Raw genomic sequence first — 23,500 nt, 5'->3', positions numbered from 1 at the left:
CACAGTCAGGTTTGTCTTGGCTTGATTTGTCCACAGCAAGAGAAGCTCACGGCAACCTGTTCCCAACCTGCTGCAGATGGATTATATGCGGAGATGCGGTAGGTGGTGGGAGTGGGAAGTGGGATGAGAGGCAAGGTGCTGAAGGATGTCGTGGGTGTATTCATTACAGTAAACTGCAGAAGCAAGTACAAATCAATGCTGAGGTGTGATTTTTTTTCTCTGTTTGTTTAGTTTTTGAGGTTTGGACACCTATGCTGTGTAGGTGTTGTAGAGCATGTGTGATCACTCAAGAGCTGTGGGCCACTTAAGGCCAATGCATAGTAACTAGGTTTCTATGGGGGAGTAAAACTGGTTTAAAACCAACACACACTGATTCAATGGGGCCCCTCGTTACTCATGCATGACCAGTCCATAATACACTTGTACGCTTTCACTCACCGTTGGCAGGACAACAGAATTTCTGAAAAAAAGGATTTGAGTAGGAAGAATTTGCCAAGACTGTGGGAACAGCCAGATTCCTTCTTACACCACAAAGGAAAGAGGAAGAGCAGCTCAAGTCTCCAATTCTCTAGTACGAACATTTAAAGAGGTGAAACCATCATCCACAAAAGTATTGTATTGCCTGCAATTTCTGAGCCTAATTCGGCAGCAAAAGTAGTTTTCCACTTGAATTGCATGCGAAAAAGTTGCACATTAAAACTTGCTGGTTGAAATAAAAACAAAGAGGCAAAGAAAAAAGTAGAAGGAAGCAAGAAAATTATGCAAAGTGACTGCACCTGAAGTCGTGAACTTTGAGCTGTGTTTAAATGTGTGTGTAAGGTTGCGCATGTGTATGCACATCAAGTATCCAGCTTTTGAATGAGCATTGATCCGTCTGGCTCCCTACAAAGCAGATGTGAGCAGACAACTAATGGAAGTGCTAGCCTCAATTAGCCCACTGACTGATGGGAAATGTGATTTCATTTAGTTGTCGCTACAGAGACTGTAAACAAGTCGTGTTTCCCCTCTAGGAGCAAAAGGAAACAGACACGTAGTGAGAGACAAAGAGGAAGACGTGTAGTGAGATGCATATGCAGATCCTCGCAGCTGATAAGTAGGTTCCAATATACATCATTGAATGGTGTGAAAATGTGAGATGTGTTTTTGTCACCTAGCATTGTGTTTATTTGATGGCATGATTTTAATATTACATAGATGACTATAAGTCCTCTGTTTCTCTCAAAACTTTTCTTGCCAGCACAGCTTTATATGCACAAGCATGATAGCACGCACAGCAAAAAAACTCTATGGTCAAGCCTGCTTATAATTCGAATTAGCATTGCTGTTGACATCACTGAATCGCTGTATAATTCCTTGTATATTGTGATTTTAGCCATCAAAGTTTCTATGTAGATTTGATTTCTTATTTGCATTAAAATGTCTCAAAATGACTACGCCAATGTTTTTCAAGGATCAGGTTTAACATAAAAGTCTGCCTGATATTGTGTAGGTTCTCCTCATGCCGTCAAACTGGCTCTGACCCATCAGGGAATAGACAGAGGACATTGAGGGTGTCCTGTGGTGTTTGGCATCAGCATGTTGGCAATGGATCCTCAGGGACATGTTTGTTGGGGTGAGGGGCCTTTTGGGTTGGAGCTTGTGCCACATCCCACGCATGCTCAACTGGTTTAGGATCTGGCAAGTCTGGAGGATGGGTCAACGTCTCATGCTATTTGCCATGTTCCTATAGCTGTGCCTGGGTCATTTTTTGCAGTGTAGTTGGACATGTTGTCCTTTTCGGGCATAGATGTCAAACTCAGGCTTGCAGGCCAAATCTGGCCGGCTTTGTAATTATATTTGGCCCGCGAGATAATACCAACTGTCTACTAGAGCTGGCACGCTAGCTAATACTACAAATCCAAGTTTTTTTTACTTTGTCCAAGTTTTTAATTTCGGCCCACTGTGTATTTGAGTTTGACACCCCTGTTCTATGGATTAGGACGAGGTTGATATGCCAACCTTGTAATTCATGTTGACATTTTTTTCAGAGCAGATATGAAAACAGACTATCTGAAGTCGCCTGTTTCCCACATATGTATGTATGTCTATGTACTGTATTTCTTTTCACTTATGGCGCAACCCATCCACTTTCCATCTGTCGTTGTCAGCGCTAAGTTAAGCTGCACTTGCTGAACTTCTCTCTGCTGCCATCTCAACAAAGCTGCCTGCATATGTTGTCGAAAGAGTAACAAGTGATAAATGCTTTGACATATTGGACATACGATGACGTTAAACTCTGTTGAAGAATATCATCAGAGCAGCCCTGCGAGCATAACTATGTGCTTTTCCTCACACACCTCTCTCTACCCAGCAGAGCTGCAGCAGTCTTTGAGCCACATGCATGTAAACTAACTTCTCCGAATCAACTTACATGTAGGTACAACCAAAATCCAGCCACAGATGTTGTCAAGGTGATTTAATCAGACCAGGTCACCTTTGTAAAAGCAGGGAATGCTGGTTAACATGTACTTTTAACAGGTGTCATTTCAGATGCCCTTTCTGACTCAGTGTAATGACTGATAACTAAAACAAAAATGATGTAAATAAGAATAGCTTTAATGGGAATACAGTTGTACTCACACACAATATGGGGGTGCACAGTGGTGTGGTGGGTTAACACTGTTGCCTCACAGCAAGAGGGGTCCCGATTCTGGGTCTGGGGCCTTTCTGTAAGGAGTTTGTATGTTCTCCACATGCCCACATAGCTTTTCTCTGAGTAGAGTTGAAATGCATGCATGTTAGATTAATTGGAGATTCTAAATTGACTGTGAGTGTCAGTGTGCATCATTGTTTGTTTAATTTGTTTCTGTGTTAGTCCAGTGATGGATGTGGCAGCTGGGAGAAAGGATGTACACAGCGTACATCCTGTGCCAATAGGCTCTAACCTCAAATGAACTCTAAACAGTATTTATACAGGTTATAACCTGGGAATGGAAAATAGAGCAGGACAGAAGAAAACAGATGTTAACTGCTTATGGAGTTTGACAGTAGGTAGAATGCAAAAATGTTTATATTGATAATAGCAGTAGTATCAATGCAATAGAAGTAACAAGTAAAAAGTAATATCAATATATAAGTATCAATGTACACTGTTTAGTCATTCTAGGCAAATAAATTTTTTCAGTAATAACAATGCAGTTTGTTTTTTTGCCACACAACAGTAGGATTTCATTAAATCCAGGACATTTTGCAGCACAGTAATCCAGTAGAGAACTATAAACTGATAAGATAGTACAATATCAATCTAGCAACGAGGAACAAGAGGCTCATGCCTGTCAGTTAATGCACACAGCTCATTAAGTTATTTTCAGTATGATTATTTTGACCTTGGATTAAAGCACACTGCAACTCCAAGATAAAATTGCCACATCACATTAGCAACCTTTGCTACATTCACAGTAGACCCATTTATTCGTAATTCAGCAATTAGAAATAAAGTTTGATTGGTTTCATTGATTGTGTAAGTTTTCAATTACTTTCACTGGTCTCATGCTACTTTATAACAATATCAAACTGCCTCTTTTTGTTTTGAGTAAAGAGAACACAAGAGACTAAAATTATATCATCATTCATTTTTTTTTTCCATCCATGCTTCATCCATCCCCCCAACCCTCCCACCCCACCCCCCACCCCCACCATCCCAGGTCAAGAGGTTGGATACGCCCATCATAGTTCTCCAGTTCATCACAGGGCCATCACACACATAAAGGAGAAAAACAACCGTGCACGCTAACAGTCACTCCTATGGTCCATTTAGAATCATCAATCAACCTAAAATGCATGTTTTTAGACTGTGGGAGGATCACGGAGTACCCATGGAGAACATCTAAACAGGAAGGCCCCAACTGACGATTGAATCAGAAACCTCTCTGCTGTGAGGTAACAGTGCTCATCACCACAACACTCTGCAGCCCAAGGAGAAGTTTTTAATCTTGTTTCAATGTCCATAACATGTTTTCTTTGTCTTCCGCGACATATGATAAGAAAAATCATCCACCAATGCTGTGGCTGAGGATTTTTACTTTGAATCTGTAGAGCACCACCTACAGTCTCAGAGAAGTGAGATCAGGCAGCCTCTTAGTTCGATGTGGAAGTTTCGAGGAAACAATCCTTACTACTGGTAGAGTGTAACTGTGCTCTAGTTTTGTATGAGCTGTGAGAAATTGATTAAATCAGAAGCAAACACAAGGAGAATTTACTGATGACTGGTGGGCAGCCCAGCCAAGCGAGGGATGCATTTAAGAAGATATCAACAATATAATCACAACATATTAAGCCACGTTTTCCCTTGTTCTAAGGTTGTGTTCCTCTATAATTAGTGGCATTCAATAAAAACCAATATCACATCAAATTAAGCAATGATGTACCCACGTTTCATAATTTTGTTAGCTGGCTAAACGACCTCTTTGCTTATTGCTGTTCCAACAGTATATTCTCAACCAAGTTGATTTCTTTTTACTGTTCTTAAGGGTTCTTAAATCAGCTTAGTCTTAGAATGTAGGTTAATTCCACATAGATGTTGAATCACAATGTCACATCCACATTGCTTTCACCACCACTGCTGTGGTGAAAGCACTGATTCCATTATGGAGATTTATATGCCACTATAGCATATGCACAATATACAGAACCTGACACAGAAATGCTTAGGTAGGACGTTATCCAAGCCCTCTGGCAGATGTTGCATATTAAGTGTCATTTAGATGCACATAACCTTTATGCAGTCGAACTGCACTGATATAAAGCTGAAGTCTCACTTCATCTGGTGAAAGAGAATGTGCCGATATTAGTAAAGCGATAAGGGAAGGCAGTGTAAAGGACACAGAAAATGAAACAAAAAGAATGTAGTTTGCCAGCTTAACATGTTCATCTCTATAGCCCAGCTGCATTCCAAGGGGAATGGAGGACTATATCTAGTGCTCTGAAGAGAGGAAATTATATGTCATGGTCTATAAAGCAAGCCCTTCACGTATTTTCAGAGACAGTATCCTTGTGGCTTCGATCATTGTTCAGGAGATGTTAAAACGCTCGTAATGACATCACCCTCTTTTAAGCCATTCAGTATCTTTGCCTTTAAGGACAGAATTTCCTACATTTCATTAACCTATTTTGTCCATGGCAGAGAGCTAGAAGTGGTGTGACATAATGATCTGGCATACCTTTACTCTAATCCAGTGGCATTTCATGTGACTGATATCTGTCTGATAACCTCAAAACTTACTGTGAACATGGCTTCTCCATCACAGGCAAAGCAATACGAGTTTGTCCCTACTGACACAATTCATGTTGGATCCTTTTTGAAGCCGGTTAGGTTAATGAATCCCACAAATCCATCCGACTGAACTACTCAGACACTGGAAATTCAATTTATGTCTCACACTCAATTTTATCAAATTCAAAGCAAGCATCTCTGAAAACATGACTCAGTATCCCGTTCACTGCTGCATTTCTAATTCCAAATTCTCCACGGATGCCAGCAAAGCCAAACTTTACGTAGTCCCCACCTTGGGGATGCTGCAGAGAAACTTTAATGTCTGACAAGGACGTCAACACAACAGCCCCCTGCCTTTTTAATTTGGTCACATGATCTGCTTTGGCATTGCTTTTCAGTTTCCATTGCATAACAAAACTCAGCGGTGCTTGTTAAAACACTTTTCGTATCTATGCAAGTGCAATGAATGGTGTGTGACAAGGGCGCTTGTCTACCAATTGGGGTTTTCTTATGAGGGAAGCACCCTGGTGAGATGAAAGCTTAGGGTGAGACTGGAGAGTGAGGTGCTGGCAGACAGCGAGAAATGAAGCATCCAGATAGTAGAGGGAGCAGACGTGTTGAGGGGGAGGCATGAAGAGGTAAGATAGACAAAGAGTGGGAGAAAGTGAGAGGCAAGTAGGAATGAATACCTCGCTGTACTATAGACAAGGCTTTTGGCATTTCTATTTAGAGCCCATTACAGCAGCTTTCACATTTGGACGGGCTGCATCTTTTTCAGAAAGGAACGTTAAAGAAAAGCTGCCATCAACACTTTTTCATACTACATGTTAGAGCTGTACCAACTGATCGGCTGGTGCCCAAAATCAGAGAAATTTGTGCTACACTGCTCAGTCGAGCTCATACAAATCACTGTGAAGAACTCCCGGTGCAGTTCGTCACATCGATGAGTTAAGATGACAGAAAGCTTGCAATTTGTCCCAGTTTTTTTAAATAATTCCAGCACGATATATATATATATATATATATATATATATCGAGATCAAACAGTGAACCAGCTTTTTTCCCCGAAACATTAAGCGCACTGCACCTCTGTAGCAAATTCAAACTTCTTAGATCAATAAGCCTCATGTGATGTTAAAGCACAAGCAATACCTGTTTTTAACTGTGGCACAGTAGTAAGTGAGCTGCAGCCTGATTTTCCTCATGGCCTCTATGTGCAGCCAGCTGTGAAACGAATGCACTGGGACCGTCTACTACGTGCAACACCAACAAAGGCAAAAGCCACCGCTGTGGTATATTGTGGTTATTATTCAGTGATTAATAATAACAGAAGGTCCTGTGGTGTGGTGCAGTTTTGAGGTTCATTTTAATAGTCAGTATTTTATCATAGGCATATAGTGTGTAGTATGAGTCATCTATAATGATCTGTAAAAAGTGTATTCAGAAGAAATTGGTGAAAATGTCAAACCCCCCCTTTTTTTTGCATTCACAATCTTTTTAAAAGAGCTAAATAAACTCGAGCCTGTAAAACTTCACCTCTTCACTGACTCTTTGATTGCATCTACATAGCCTCAATATTGAGTGTTTCATCATGGCTCTGTATACTTGCAATTGTTAGATAATGTGCATTGGCTTATGAGTCTGAGGACAAGATTGAAGCCGTGTCAAAGCTCATTTCCTGGATAAATCAGGCATAACTGTGGTTCTTTTGTATTTGTTTTTCTTCCTTTTTTTTTGACTGTGTTATTTTTTTCATCCTCATCGGGTTACCTTAATATATACCTTAATTCACTCCCATCAATCCTGTCACCCCCACATCCTTCAAATTCTTTCATCTCCTCACCCTCAACCCATTTATGACACACATACTCACAGAGTGTTTTGCTGAAACCCTCATCCCTGTCTCGTCTCATCTTATCATAGCAAAGCTTTAAGAGAGCGGTGACACAGCAGTGGCCAGTGACATGCCATTCAGATACTAGGCAAACCACAGGCACAACATCCTGCACTGCATCTCAGAAACAACCCATCAACCTTATCCTGGTGCGTGTCTGCTGTCTTTCTCTTCTTGGGCCTTCCTCCCATCTTTTGCTTCCCTGTAATCACTTCTATCAAGGAGCTCCCCTCTGAATGACAAGCGTTTGGTAAAGAGTCCTATTTTAAAAGGGCTACTTTGACACAAGTTAGCAAATTAATATCGACTCGCTTCAAGTTAATTCAGCACTAGTCTCTGATATTTTGTGCTTTATTATTGCAAAAGTATGGTTTAATGACATTTCCATTTAAAACGATATCTTGTTGTGCTTCATAATCCACCACACTATGGATTTGACCATTTTACTACACTACAACTGGAAAAGCATGATTGACTAAAATGTGACATCCTCTGTCTGTAGGAGGCAAAGTCTCGTCTATACAACAATACGTTCAAATATGCAAGGAACAAGCACTGGAATCAGAAGTATGCTTCTAAGATCATAGAGTCAGATTGCAGTTAATCAAGTGCATGATGATCCTCTCAAGATCAGTTTATCTAAAAGTAGGGCTACCGTTATGTGGGAGACAAGAGGGCATGTAAGGCAAATATATCAAAACTACAGCAATCAGCTTAAGATCTCAATATAACAAAAAATAATTCCATCACTATATATTTTTCATGTGGATAAGAGCATGTGCTTTAAATGGCGGAAATTTACTGCTGACATACAATTTCTCATAATTAAATTTTTGGTCAGTTCATTTCTTGCTGCCATGTGCATTAAGATACGCAGCGACATTCCTGCAATAGAAGGGTATCGCATATCATTGCAATACTGTATAGAAATGAAAATTATCTTTTTTTTCTAATAGAAACAAATAAATGAAAAGAATCTCAAACAGCTAATCTTGCCAGTTCTAGATTCTGCCCTGTTCACACAATATATGAAGAATTACCTGAACTGATTAAATGGTAATAAATTCAAATGAAACTAAAATGAACGGTGCTTATGGGGATAAAAAGGTGTTTTCTGGATAATGGAATATAAAGGTCACTTCCTCTTAAACAGACTGGATTGAGGAACTACTAGATATAACTCTTTTTGGTTATGGGATCTCTTTTTATTAAGGTGAGTATCAGGGTGACCAGTGCATTAAGGCAAGCACTTAGAATCGGCCTTTAGTCCTGAACAGTAGGCTACCAAAAACCATCCCAGTAGAACTGCAGTTAACACCTGCCTCTTACTGCTGCTCAGCCTTGAGAGTTCCAATCTCACTTGTCCTATTTTTTGGCAGCTTTGTGCAAACTACTTTGGGAATGAAAGGTAAGAAAGTAGTGAGAACAGGGAATATAGCTTCATGAATTCCAAAAATAGCTTTGTGGTCTCTTAATCACAAATATTTAAAAAAGCATTTTTTCTAACATATATGGATTTAACACCATACAGAAAGCTTTCTTTGGAGAGCTTCCTTTACTTATGATTCACCATTCCACTCAGTTGACCTTTACATTCTATATCTTCTACAGCAATAACACTATTTAACTTGAACATATAATGGCTAGCTGATGTGAGCTTTTAAAATAACTGAACCTGGAAGAATAACACATTTCTAACAATTTTGCTCAAAACAAATGACAAATGCTGTCATTACAGTGACAACCGAAATTTTTGAGTTCAGGTTCAGTTCAGGTTTTTCACATTTTACGTCAAACTCCTTTTAAAATAGATTCAATAAATTACCTTATTCATTAATTTACACACAACACTGCAACATTATAAATGATCTGAACGTACAAATTCTTTCCTAAAGCATCATTAGCAGCAATAGCAGGCTCAAGTCTTCCTAGTAAGGAAGTGCTGGCAGAATTCTTTGGGCTCAGCTAAGTTGTTTTGGGAGCATTGGTGCATGACCACACAGTCCATTGGGAAATGTGGCCAAATAGTTCAATCTTTGTTTCATCATATCGCAGGATGTTGGCTTTTCATGATCTGTGAGTCATCCAGGTATCTGGGATAATTCCCAGCAGTCTGTCATGTGCCTTTTACTGAATGCAATTCACTGAATGGCTTCCGTCTGGCTACTGCTCCACTGACGGTAGTCCTGCTATAAGGTTCTCCCATCTCATCAAAGGAGCTCCGGATAGAATGCATAGTGAACGCTGGCTTGTTGATCACGTGTCTGACTAAGGTCCTTTGTCTCCAAGTACTCGCCCAGATCAAGGGAACACGCTGGTTTCCAAAACACTTATGTTGAGAAATTATAGGGACTACTGTGCTTATAGGTTATCTTAGGAAGTTGTCTTTTTTCTTTGCAAAGATTTGTACCTTGACACCTTCTTTTACCAAAGTTCTTTCATTTTTGTGGTTTAGCTTTTACTCTGACATATACAATCAGTTGTAAGAACATACATAGGTTGTGTCTGAGGAATTACATTACACACAGGGGAGCTTCTGTCAAATTGTAGATGCATCCTCAAGGCCAGTGATATATGTAGAATGAATCTAATTACAAATGTCAAAAAAGGATGCATGAGTGCGTTTAATAAATAGAAAATGTCATTGTTTCCTTTGTAAAAAATTAAAATACAAACCACTGAGGAGTATTGTGTGTATGCTGATTAATCCATTTCAAGATGAGTCTGAAACTCAACAAAACGTGTGAAAGTTTGAGGGTCTTGGAACTTTCTGCTCGCAGCATGCTGAAATGTTAGAAAAACTCCAAATAAATGACCACTGTCAAAAGCCAGAACATACAGCCAAGGTTAGAGCTGAAATTCGATCCATCAAAACTAATCCCGCAAATTCACTGCCCGGGTGGGCCACAGATTAACATTCAAAATTATAAAATGCCCTTGTCGCGATGCTCTGAATAGGAATCTTACATTACATGTAGGCATAGCACCAGGCTTGCAAGGCTATGCATTTATGAAATAGTTTCAAGTACTGCAAGGGTACTTTCAAAGATTGGAAATGTTGTTTGATGAGAACACAAATGCACAATTTTAGCATGACTCACAAAACAGATCCAACAACATGAGAATATTTTCCCATGTCAACTGGTGTAAGCTCTTGTCTGTACTGGAGGCCAATGGACAGGATGACTGAGATCCTTTGAGAGTGAAAATACTAATGAGGACGATAACGAAGGCATTGAGTAAACTGTTTGTCAATATCAGTGATAAGAGATGAGTAGAGACATGAAGGGAGTGCATAAAAGGCCAACTATTCTGCTTTCCAAAAGAATGCATCTGTTGTATGTCTCACTTGTCTTGCTAGTTGTTTTTCCAAAGTACAATGCTTGCTGTACTCAAGCGGAGCAAAGTGAGAGAAAAGCAAATAGCTTTAAGATAGGCACTGAAATTACCAGTAATTGGAGACCATTTAAAAACATAATAACTTCTTTGTTTCCTCAGCAGGAGGTTCAGGGCTAGGGAATCTTTTTGATTAGAACTGGAGATGAGTTAGCTATAAAACTAGTGAGCCAAGATTCAGTAGCAAGATTCATAGAGTGCTTGTGCATCTGCTTGTCTTACATCTTCCTGCCAGAACGCAAAAAAAAAAAAAAAAAAATTCTGGATCAGACAGGATTATTAGTGTCCAGTGTTGCTTCAACAGGGACCAGTTGAAAATATCTCATCACACTTATTTCAGCGGAACGAGTAAATAGGCTTGTAAAATCTCAGCGCGTCAATGCTAAACACCAACTTACAAAAATTCAAATGGAGCATGAAAATATGTATTCAAATATGGCTGGAAACATGCCACAGCATCTGTAACAAAGACGTGTATGCGGTGGCAAATTGTCACCGTTCCACTGAGTAGTGGAAGTAAGCTTAGGGGTGTGTGCCACTTAGTATGGGGGGAATAATGTGGTGTAGCATATAATGGATTTGCAATGTGGCAAACAGAGACAGATGGTGAAGGGAGATGTGTTTTTTTGTGTGCTATGTGTTGCTAGACTGGCCACACATGCACACACACGCAAACGCACACACGGCACAATGAGTGTGGAGAAGAAATCCCTAAGGCGCATTATGTATGCTGGTGCTCGTTCATCCAAGCCAAGGGTCTCAGTTCATTTGGTTTTTAACTATTATAAATTGTCTCACTTGACTCCATCTTCCCTCCCCTCTACAACAGGCCTGGAGCGATCTCTACACACTGGGAGGCCAGACTCCAAACTTAATAGCAGTGTAAGTTTTGAGACATTCAGCGAGGGGATCCACACTGGTATAAAGAGTGAATGGAGGATATCATATCACAAGAGGACGAAGCTAGGAGAGTTTAGAGACTTAAATGGTAAGACTATTATCACTTAAACACAGCATAAAAGTATTACCATATAAATCAAAGGATGTCTGTATTCAAACAGGTTGACAAGGAAGTACACCGAGGGCAACAAAGAGGGTTTGTTCCTGCTCTGGACTTTTGCAGCACCGATGCTTTTTTTATTTTTTTTAGTGTGTTTGTTAACAGGTGTATAGGCTCATGGTATAAAGCCCTTAGATTTAATCTGGTCGCTCTAGTTTCATGCCGACAGAAACCAATGCGCCCGCACACACACACACCATCTTACTGAGTTATTGCACAGTTCTCCAATTCCTTCTAAGCCCTGAAATAACTCAGCGGTAAAAGCTGTTTGATATATGTGGTGCAGCATCCACAGTGAATGGACCAATTTAGTTTGAAACTAAGACATCATCAGAAGAATCCAACTGCATAATTCTATCACATTAGATGTGTTTAGAAATGGTGCTCGTGTAAAAGAGTGTCTAATAGCTTTCAAAGACCAAATTAAGACGAGTGGAGAGGGGGGGGGGGGTGTTGAGGCTACAGCTGATGATTAGACATTAGACATGGGACTAGGAAGTGACTTCTGGCAATAATAGAAAAACACACATACACATATGCGCAAGTGCACACAAGTGCAGTAATACACAGAGAGTCAATTAACATGAACATGTCTTTGGGGAATTATATTTCAATTAGCTTTAACTTTCCTTTGAGACCAAAATGCTAAAACAAGTTCATAGTTGTGCATTTGTGGATGCAATAAATCTTGTTTTTCAATTAGTGTAATGCTTTAACTCGGTATTGTTTGGCACTAAATTAAGGTTTTACATAATATAAAAGAGCCATAACATTCAAATGAAGCATGCACATCGAATAACTTGTGCGGCTTTAGAAAATGTAGACTTACTGTGAGGCAGATATGAAAGAAAATCAAAGCAGTGAGAAAGAAGTATCAATCAGAAATGAGTAATTGTCATGAGGAGGAATTACAAGGGAGTGCCACTTATTTTAAAACTCTTTTCCCCACAAACATACAGCCTGTATGTTTTCCTTTTTAAGGAAACTGCTTTGCAAACCTGATCCAAAAACAGCAAGGCTTTAACTGAACTGATTATGAAGTCCGACGCCGCTCCAATCATTAATTCAGGAAACACCACCACCACAAAAGCCAGAATGTCAGTCAAATGGGAAGTTTATCTTTTTATAGTTTCTCTCTGTCCCTTTCTCTTTTGCAATTCCTGCGCTCCAGTGGTGTCTCCGTGTACAGCGGGCTGCAGCAGCCAACCGAGAGCTAAATCCTATGCATAACAGCCTTGGCTGTTCGGTCAGCCAGCCAGCCAGCCCTGGCTGCAAAAGTCTTAAAGTTGTTATGTTTCTAACGTAGTTGAAATCAAGAGAAAGCGAATACATGACCATTCCGATACTTGCCCTTGCAAGGGCCCTTGTATAGCTGGATTACCTCAGTATTAGATCTGGCCATGATGAAGCATAGCAGAATCAGAAAAGACAGGGCGGATATTCATAATGGTTACATGCACAGCTGAGTCAAGCAACAGTTACAACTCAAATTGGCCATTTAATTAGACCACTATATTTACCCCGGTAAGTCAGACCCCTGATGCTATGATCTGTGGAACATCACCATATAGCTGATATAAATATAGCAAAATTCACTGGACAGATGTTGCCTTTAAATGATCTGGATGGTGATTTTGTCATATGACGCTGAAGTTATTAAAATCAGGATTTTTTTTGGAGTAGAGCAACAGTTGGGAAATGCTTTTAACTAAAATTCACACATCATCTTCATTGGGTGCTTTTCAGTCACAACTTCTTACATGTTTCTGACAAAAAAAAACAAAAAAAAACCACAAATGTGTTAACAAGAGCAGCTTTATTGGGGATTCATTCCATGTTGACATACACGTATGCTTTACTGTGGTTATAAAAAGATGCAAAAAGAATGGATACTCCAAAGTTCCAGCACCTAGGCCCATTTGAGTCTTGTTGAGCTTATACATGCAGCTTAATTTGAGAAGCTTCATTTCGTACTGATTTAGCCAGGCTAACATGCGTTAAAAGACAAAAAACACAATAATTACTTTTTTCTAGAAGTATGTGAATGTACTTAATGACATTCACGAGAGGCAGAGATTATACCCTAGACAGGTCGCCTGTAAAGTTCACAGAGAAAGGTCCCATCTGGGATTCAAACCAGTGAGGCTCACTGCGAGGCAATGAGACAGTACTAACCACCTCACCTCTATGCAGCCCCTGTTTGTAGGACCGGATTAACATATCAATAGATCCCCATTCACTCAGTGAAGAACAGTGTATTGACTCATACCTATGCAATGTAAGGAGAGTTTTAGGGGATTATTATCTGCAGGAGTGGAAGTTTAAGGGTTACGTCATGGAGCTGCATCACTGACTGAGTGATTTGAATAGTGAGTGTGAGCACCTGTGGGTCCTGGATTATTTCCTGTTTTTGAACTGAGTAGACAAGAAGAGGCTTGAATTCAGAAAGATAGCTTCAAAACGTAAAGGCTGGCAAAATGTATCTTCCCTTTACCCCTTCTATTTTGCAGTACCTTCAATTTACTTTCTGGATATTCAGTGTAAACTCTCCCTGTCAGTCCAACTTTGAGAGGAAAAGTACCGCATATGTGTCTGAAGACAGAGAAAGCTATTTCTGAAACTGGGTCACCAAAACATCAACAAGACAGACAAAAAAGAGAAGCTGCTTTGTGTGCACATGCATATCTTTATATTGTATCTATATGACTACGCATATTTATGTTGTACTCGTACAATAAAGCTACATAAGTACGAATTGCTTTGCCCATAATATAGACTTTGAGTGCTTTGGATGAGTTCATTTCTGCCATGAAGAGACGCAGACTCTCCAAACAATAACAGAGTTGGGGAAGAAGACAAGAGCCGGTGAGTCACTGTTGTCCATATCTTTATTTCTGTCAGAGAAAACGATTACTGTAACATGCGCAATAAAGTCTCCAGACTCCAACCTTCAGGGACTTGTGTGAAGAGAAGCCTTGAAGTGAAAGAGGGAAAAAAAAAAAAAACCTTATTTAGGAAGGACTTGTTCAGAGAGGAGACCTGATGAGCACATTAGCTTTTGCTTAGTGTGCATCAAATGAATCCACGTTATTTGAATGTTTTTAACCGAGAAAAGGAGTTAACAATTCATTTTTCTTGGGGTTCCCTATACATTCTTTCTCTCTTCACTTTGAACATTCTTTTACTCTTTTGTATTTATTTTTTTTGGTTTAAAGATCACAACATATACTGTGAGGAGTTTTAATCCAAGCCTTGATTGTGTTTGTGTGTCTTTCTACGAGAGTGTTTGAGATTAGTGACACATGGCTTGTCAAAGACTGGAGCTTTAGATTAGCCACTCTCTAATCCTTTGGATTTTAATGCCATTACAGACATCGCATATGCATGCATACACACACACTCCCTCACACAACACACAAGAAAATAAGCAAACGGTTGTGCACCCTTGAAAAAAATCAAATCTCCTCTAGTAAATATTCAGGTGAGTAGAACATGAAGAGATTTCAGCAAGGGCCTACAATTAAAGGTATAGATTTTGCAGTTTAAGAACAAAAAGAAGGATGTTAGCACTATTAAAAAGTTTGGGCATTCCAACAGATTTCAGGAAGGTCTTAGATAACTTTCGCCAAGGTCTCAGACCATAATCAGCTTGGGTCTTAGTTAACATAACTAATGTTCACGTAGCATGAGAAGGCTACATGGAAAAAGCAGAGCATTTCAGGTACCCATTTCCTTGTGTAATTGTGAAATAACAGTTAACGTGTCGGGCAAGTTGAGGTCAAGAACATTTTCAGTGTGTAGGTATCCTTAAAGGACCCTCCAGTAAAAAAAAAAAAAAACCCTGTAGAACTGAAAAAGTAGTGCAGTAGTGCAGAGCAGTGCAGCACTATGGATGGTGCTGCACTGCTCTGCTGTGTTATGATGCACAAACAAATTAGTCCCTAAAGGAAAACCCGTTGATTGGGTCATCATTTTGGAAAAATGTCTTGTGAACTGATTAGGGCCTGCAAGGCCTTCTCTGCTGGCCTAAAAACTATCTGAATCACAGACCGATGTTAATCCTATTTTATCCATAAATACTTATTAAATAATTCCAAATAGTCTGTCCGGTTCCTTTCATAGCTTTTCCCTTGGTTGCGCTGATTCCAGAAACGCTTTTAATATTTTCATATTAAAGCATTTAACCAATCACATTTCAGCCGTCATTTGTTGCCAGGGTCAAAGAAATCTGCCTGGAGGCCGTCACAACCAGTTCTGCGGGCCCTGTAGCATAAAATAAGTGTCGATCAAACTGTTGCTTCAACCAATCAGATTTTGAGTTGGCGACACCAAGGCCTTCTAGCAGGAGTCCGGTAATGTCAGCATATTCATACCCTTTGATTGGACAGTCAGAGAGTGAACTATCCAGAGCTACCAAACTGCACCTGTAGCCACTGTAACGAGCAATAATATAGTTGTGTTGATTTTATAGCTGTTTTGTCAACCCACAATGGCTGAAGGAGGAGAAGAAATTGATTTAAAACTTTAAACTTATGAAACTTATACCAGAAATACGACAGGGCAGGCTCGACTTTCAGCACTGGCTTCGATGGCGATAGGAAAGGACCTCTTGAAGGAACTGAAACACAGGGATAATCTGTACGACAGAGTAATGAGGAAAGAAAGGAGGATAGATTTTGTGTACAAATAATCAGGATTTTTAGTGAGTAAACTGTTGCTATTTTAATAAATAATATGAGGTTGTTATTGATGCTTTTTTATGTGTGTGGCAGCTGTAGTTGCAGTAGAAGGAGACTTGAGCACTCCGGGTTTGTTTCTTCAGTAAATGCATTTATTCTGGCTACACGAGTTATCTATCTGCAATGCAACAGCTCTTTATATTGCATTTCTGCATTAAAAGATGTTTTTTACAGCCATAAAATAGTTATTGAGGGTGGATTGATTCAGATGGAGCAAGACTGAAGGCCTAGGTGTGAAATGCACGGCCTGCCACTGGGTTAAAGTACATCTTTATGGTTGCAGTGAGCAAAAGCAGGTTTGGAGTTCATTACAAAAGAGGAGAACACTTCTTTAAACTGTCAGAAACAGGAGGAGACTGATCTGGCTTGGAGCTTGTATTGCAACCAGTGGAATGGAGAAACATTTCATTGGTTGAAGGAAGACGTACTAAGTTTGGTCCAAACCAATTCCGTTGGCAATCAAAATCATTTCTGTAAAAAAACTTGAGGTGAGAAAAGAGAAGTTTCACAGATCTAATTATCCTAAACCTTAAAATCCACAATGGACCCCCCCCCCCCCAAAAAAAAGTGCAAGCTGGGATAATGCCATGGCTCTCATAGTCCCCTGACCTAAACACCCCTGAATGTAGACTGACTGTCCAAAAATCTTACCTTTCCCAGGAAGAATTCTTAAAATGTCATTTTACAAGCTTTGTTAGTTGCCAAAGGGTTGTACTTAGTACGAAACAGTTAATCTTTCACACACTTCACTACATAAAAAGATATTATGCTCAAACATTTGCATCCCACTGAATGTAGGAATGTTTTTTTTTTTCGTGTGTTGAGCCAAAAAACATTTAAAAATGCACATGATTTTATATTCTGACTTTAACACATAAATAGCTACATTTCTTCATGTATGCTCCATCAGCTGATCTGTAAGCTGAGGTTGCACAGCTCTTTCACCTACCAGGAGGTGTATTTAAGTTGAAAACGAGCTGTCTGCTGACGTCGCTGCTGCAAATGAATCCACCTGTGGGCTTGTATTCTCTTCGCTCTCTATGGGAGGCCGCATTTGATCTTTCCCTCTTGCTCTGGGCTGAATTTAAACAACACTTTGCCTTATAGGGGAACTCTGGTATTTTTAAACCTAGACCTTTTTTCTGGCATGAAATATGTTTATCTACTCACCGAGAACAGTTTGGCAAAAGTCGGCGTCCTTCGGAAGATATTTAGATAACTCGCGATCCGCGTCTATCCATATAACGGAGAGAACGAGGCTTAGACGATGCAGCCTCTAAATAAGGCATTAGCTGTCTTTATTTCACCAATACTTTAACCCGAATGAATTAACAAACATGTACTATAGTTCTGTTAGCTCATAGGTGCTGTTATGTGGCTACTTGCGGCTATTGGAGAGCTAACGGAGGGATTTCTACACAGGCACTCTACTGGGACCACTTCACCCACACGCCCCCCTGGAGCACAGTTTATTAACTCCTTGCTCTATGACAGTCAGCTAACTTCACATGGAGTTTGCTACTGCTAGTTTTGTGCAACATGGCAGGATATTTATCAAATTTTGACAACATGAACGATGCCTTTGAGTAAGATGGACGTTCTTACCGGACTGAATGAGCTGTGCTGCAGCCATGTGTGTTGATGAAGTGGTCCCAGTAGAGGTGTGTGTAGAATTCCCTCCGTTAGCTCTCCTATAGCTGCAAGTAGCCACATAACAGTAGCTATGTGCTAACAGAGCAATAGTATGCGTTCATTCAGCTTAAAGTATTGGTGAAATAAAGACAGATAATGCCTTTTTTAGAGGCTGCATCGTTTAAGCCTCATTCACTCTATATGGATCGCGAGTTATCTAAATATCTTCCGAAGGTTGTCGACTTTCGCCAAACTGTTCTCGATGAGTAGATGAACATATTTCATGCCAGAAATAAGGCCTCGGTTTAAAAATACCAGAGTTCCCCTTTAAAGATATAAAATGCAGCCTGAACAAAATAAGAATCAGAATTTCATTCAACATGAATTCTCTGAAAAGTGAAATGTGGTTGGTATGCTCTGTGACTGTAACTAATGGGAACCCATTAGCTCACAGCATCAACGGCATATGATTTTGTAATATAATGCAATTTGGGGTAAAATAACAGTGTTCTTGACTTTATGCCTGACAGGATCATTCAAGATGTTTTTGCCTTTTGTCCATTCGAAATGTGCAATGATTTTTCTCTTTCAGGAGATACCAGAATCGGCAAAGCGCTTGCACTGAGGCATTCACACAACTGAATATCCACTTTAAAGCTGAGGTGATACGTGTGTGTTTGTATACAGTGTAATAGGCTTGAAACCTTGAAGTTTTATGTGAAAACACTGTCGGATCATTTTTTCTGCCGATATATCAAAAACATTCAGACAGGCAGGTTGAATCTTGCTTTGTCTGCAAACGTCTGTGCTCATAAAGTCATTTGAAGGGGACGTTTTTTTCCCTAACTACATCAAACATTACTAAAAATGGGGAATGGCTTCCAGTCCATGCTGTGTCATGCAGTGTAGGTGCATCCTATTTTGCAGGCTCAGAAATGCTTAGGAGATTTCCACAGGCTGGTTTGGTTACTGAGCCGCAGGCTAATGTTCTGCTCACTAGAGGACATTTGCAGAAAATGTGTTACGAGCGTTATTTGCCACCTCTGAATCTTTGCCATCTGCAACAACATGTGTATTAAGCTAAACAATGCTTGGCTTCCCGCCTCTTCTCGGCTTTTCTTTTTTTTAACCTTGTGTCTGCACACAGCATAATTGTGTCTGTATTTAACTGAAAACATGCTGAAACAAAACCTGTCCAAATGCACTGGCGGACTGCTGCACGGGACAGGTGGAGCAGGTGGCAAGATGCACTGCAATTGTCTCTGGAGCAGTTCTGAAGCAGGCCATTTCTATTCTGCCATGAAGAGCTTGTAAGCTTTCAGTCCAACCACATTCCCTTTTCAGTCTCCTCACCCTTCCTGTTTTAACTTTTTTTTTTACACCTGGACTAACAAAAGACTGGCTTTGATCATGGGAAATCCCCTGGCAGAGCAGAGATGAACCCACACCAGAGCTCCATGTGAGTATGTTTGTGTGCTTTTGAATGTCTGTGTGATGCACATCAATCCAGGGCTGCTCAGGACGCAGATTCTCAGTACTGAAACTTCATGGCAGGGGTATAAGGTAAAGAGCTCTTTGCATGTGCCGTGTGAAGGAACACACTCGCAGACACACACACACAGAAGAGGGATGGAAAGTGCAAGTAAGCAAGAAAGAGGGAACATCTTGTTTCTCCAATGTAATCAGTATCTCTGCAAACACACACACAAGGCTGCTTGTTATCAGAAGCTTTCCCACGCTGCTGTGATACAAAGCTCCACACCAGGATGGGAGGATGAAGCGAGGGAGGAATGGACGAAACTACAGAGGGATGGAGGGTCAGCCTTCAGCAGCTTAGTCTCACTGCGGGGATAAACACATCCCTCAGCGGGAGTTTGTATTTAGGCGAGCAAGATCAGAGTTCAGAACAGACAGACTGCCAGGCAGGCAAAACGACAGGAAACAGACAGGGCAGTGGCGATAAACGAGCATCCATACAGCAAACAACCACCAGCACACATCTCATACACATACTTTAGTTGAGTAGATTGTAGCCTACAATCCTCCTCCACACCTCTGCTCCCACATTAGTCTTACATCGACTCCTCTATTCTAGAACATCTCTCTCTTTCGCTGTCTCTCTCTGTCTCCATCTCTCCCCTCGCCTGCTGCTCAGCCCGGAGCTCTTACGTAAGAGGTCCATTTGCATAACAGCCTGTTTTCTCTGGCTACAGCATGGCCACATGAGACAGACTCGATAATATGTTAACAACTCGGTCTGTTGGTAAACACCGACCTCCATCACAACACCTCACATTCGCACTATATGTGGTGCAGGTCTAGTCTGTGACAGAGATTTAGTGTCTTTGGATGTCTTGATGCCAGCTGGCTCAAGGCCAGAGGGGCTGAAACAGCTGTCATTTACAGAGCGCAAGCATAGGCCACGTCTTTGCCTCGATGGACCTCGTTCAGAAGGAGGCTGACCTGCCTGCTGTGTGGAGCCTATGCAATAATAGGTTTTGCACCAAGAGATGACTGTTCAAATCAGGCAGCCTGGTATTATCCTCTTCAGGGTTAGGACGAGAGGGAAAGAGACCGGTATGATTGCGTGTGCTGTTACCACCGTCCTTATGTCTTTGCTTAGGCTTCTTAAAACATAAGCAATATAAACAGAGCACACCTTTGCTGGAATGTACACAAACACACACAGTCATACCTGCACACACACTCATAACAAACGTGCCACCGTTAAGAGAATAAAAAGGAAAAGAGAGACTCCGAAACAGCAATAAATGCTGCTGTGGAAGCTGTTATAAACACAGTAAAATACCTCATTACACACCAATTCATTAAGTCAAGAATGGCCTTAATCATGTCTGGTTATTAGGGAAGGGCTGCTCTCTTCTCCATATGCACACACAGACACACACACTTCAAAGAGACAACAACAATTGATCAAGGGAATCAAGCACAAATGATCTCCTATCTGGGATTTCTCCTTTGTTCGTCTGGAAAACAGTGGTTAAAGTCAAGATTATGCTAATTTTTCCTTTCATGTTAATACATCTGTTATCTTGATGTCATTTGAAGGGGTAAAGTGGACTGAAACTTGGCAGCATAAGTGGCTCTGCTGTTAAACTGGTAGTTGTTTCAGAAAAAAAAAAAAGAAATCATAACCCTCCTGCTGCGGTTCTGCACTGCATGAATGTACCAGTGCCGGAACTCAGGAAACTGTGTTCCCTCTTTAACATCCTACACACTGTTAATGGGAGTAGTGAAATACTCATTTGATTATTTTAAGACTTGAAAGCCATCCAGTACATAACAGAGTACTCTATGATATTAAAATGGGGAAAAGCGTGTCTTCATTCCCAAAAAAGCTTTCTTATTTGGTCAGTTTAATCATAATTGTATTCGTGAATCATAACACACCAACTGCAGTACCAGTTTTATACTTTTTCTTTGTTTTGCAGACACTAACAAGTGCATATAAAGTACTATTGTTTTAGTAAACCATTTTCACTGTCCAGTATTTGTAGTTTTTGTTTTTAAAAAAATCTATTTTAGTTCTATGTCAACGCATGCTAATAAAACACACTGAGCCATTTTACAGTTTGTAAGTTAATTGCACGCTAACTGTGACCTTGTCTCCCAATGTCAACGCATTCTCGCGCTTATATCCAGATCACCTACAGTCAGAAGTGTTCATAGTATGTTCAGATTGTCACTCAAGGTATAAACCAAACAGTTTTTGATCTAATACATCAAATTTGAAGCACATGAATCAGTAGCACAGCGTTGCTAATGAAGGCTGTGCAACTCTCAGACTGTGAGTTTGCACGTATATGCTATTATGCAAAAAAGTAAACTATTGGGAGAACCGTTTCCTGGACCTCGTATGAGGTTACTGAAGAAGGCACATCGCCTGAGCTGACTGCGCGCATAAGCCACAGACTGGCTGCTGCCGCGACAGCTCAAAGAAAGCAGTGTGATGAAGTCTGAATCAAAAACAGGAAAATTAAGATGAAGATGGAGAAAGAAAAAAAAAGATCCGCGAGCCCACCAGCTTCTACAAGAATCCGCAGCACCAAACAGTTCGGTGCGTAAAACGCTGCCAGTGACTCCAGGGCTCGTCAAAGTGCAGCACGTGAAAAAACAACCACTGGCTTTGGTGATTGTATTGTCTGGCGTGTCCGCTGCCAGCGCAGTCCGCGCACAGGACACTCGCGGTCCGTGCGGCGTGCTCAGGTCGTGTCCTGTGCATTCAGTTATGGAAGTAACACATCACCGTCCTGAACGTGTACATCCAAGGAACCTACATCACGCACGTCTGCAGGCAAACGCACACACCTATGCTGAAAGACTCAGACACGCACGTGCTTTTCAATGATAAGCCATGTGTCTGCGCGCGTGCGTGTTTATGACAGATAGAGGGAGAGCAAGAGAGCAAGAGGAAGACAGGTCCCCCATCTCTCTGCCAGGACCCGCGTGTGACCGCGCGTTTTGCCCCTTCATCCTGCCCTTCAGTCGGCCGGGAACACGCGCGTACACACATTTTAGACAAGCACACAACATGCGCACGTACGCACCACTCGTCCCGTACTCACCTTTTAGAAGAATCCCATAAATAGTGTAGAGGGTGAAAATCAAATGACTCTTGAGATTCATCCTGCCTTCTTCTGTCTTGCTCCTGCCTTCCACGGGAATTTCTCCTCTCCGTTTCCCCACTGGACTTCTGACGGGACCGGACCTCTTTGTTCGCTATCCAGGTGGACCTGGGAGCGTGGCTTTTGTGCGTCTCTAGGAAACGGGGTTAACGAAGCCGACTGCACGACCCGTAGGCTGTTCTGCTTTTGAAAAAGCGGGAATATAATAGCTCCCCAATAAACAGAAATCTGGATGTTGTCGGAAATGCAGTGCTGGTGAGGTACACTCAGTTTGAGGAACTCTGGAAAAACCTTCTCTGGTAACAGAATAAATGTTGTCGCTCCTGTACAACTGTCTGCACAGCTCCTACTCTGCTGTGGCGCACAGTCCACAGCGCAGGGAGCACGAGTGGATTGTTTGAGTCCCGCCCACACGCGTTTGATTGGCATGGCAGACGAACCAATCGCAACCGACATTAAGCGAGGTCTGGGTCAAGCGTGAGACTCTGCAAAAAATATCAGTTTCAACAAATGTTCTACGCATAAGACCAGTCACTGTTAAAGGTGAAAATATACGAGCGACGTGAAATAAGAAAGACGTTGAAGAAATCTGAGCCTTATTCATGATTAAGACGAGTTGACTGTGTTTAAATGGTCACAATATCAAAGGTCCAGAAAAGCTGAGGAAACTGGGGAGCATTGTGCAGAAGCCTACTGTCTTATATTTTCAATCACTGCATAACATTGCAAGTTATTCAGATGTCTGACTGTGATTTAAAATTTTTGCATGTAAGTTATTATGTGAGGCGTGTCCAAGGTGGTGTTTCTTTTTCTATCAATGCACATCTTTGATGGCGAGCGGATTATTTCTTACAGTGTACCGGTAGTTAAGCCTAAGAATTC

The 23,500-nt window shown here is 40.9% G+C and overlaps 1 protein-coding gene across 3 annotated transcripts in view; it reads right to left on the bottom strand.

The window, feature by feature from the left end:
* The window catches only part of cadm2a (cell adhesion molecule 2a), a 227,110-nt gene extending 204,117 nt beyond the window's left edge, over nucleotides 1-22,993 (bottom strand). For all 3 annotated transcript variants that reach the window (XM_072374746.1, XM_072374748.1, XM_072374747.1), the window contains exon 1: nucleotides 22,559-22,993. In XM_072374746.1, coding sequence (XP_072230847.1) covers nucleotides 22,559-22,619 — 61 coding nt within the window. In that variant the 5' untranslated portion in view covers nucleotides 22,620-22,993. The remainder of the gene's footprint in view (nucleotides 1-22,558) is intronic.
* Between the last annotated feature and the right edge of the window lie 507 nt (nucleotides 22,994-23,500).

The sequence above is a fragment of the Leuresthes tenuis genome, unplaced genomic scaffold (genome assembly GCF_036924035.1).
Source record: "Leuresthes tenuis unplaced genomic scaffold, fLeuTen1.0.hap1 SCAF_21, whole genome shotgun sequence".
NCBI lineage: Eukaryota > Metazoa > Chordata > Actinopteri > Atheriniformes > Atherinopsidae > Leuresthes > Leuresthes tenuis.
The sequence above is the reverse complement of the archived record's forward strand: the minus strand, read 5'-3'. Positions and strand labels throughout refer to the sequence as shown.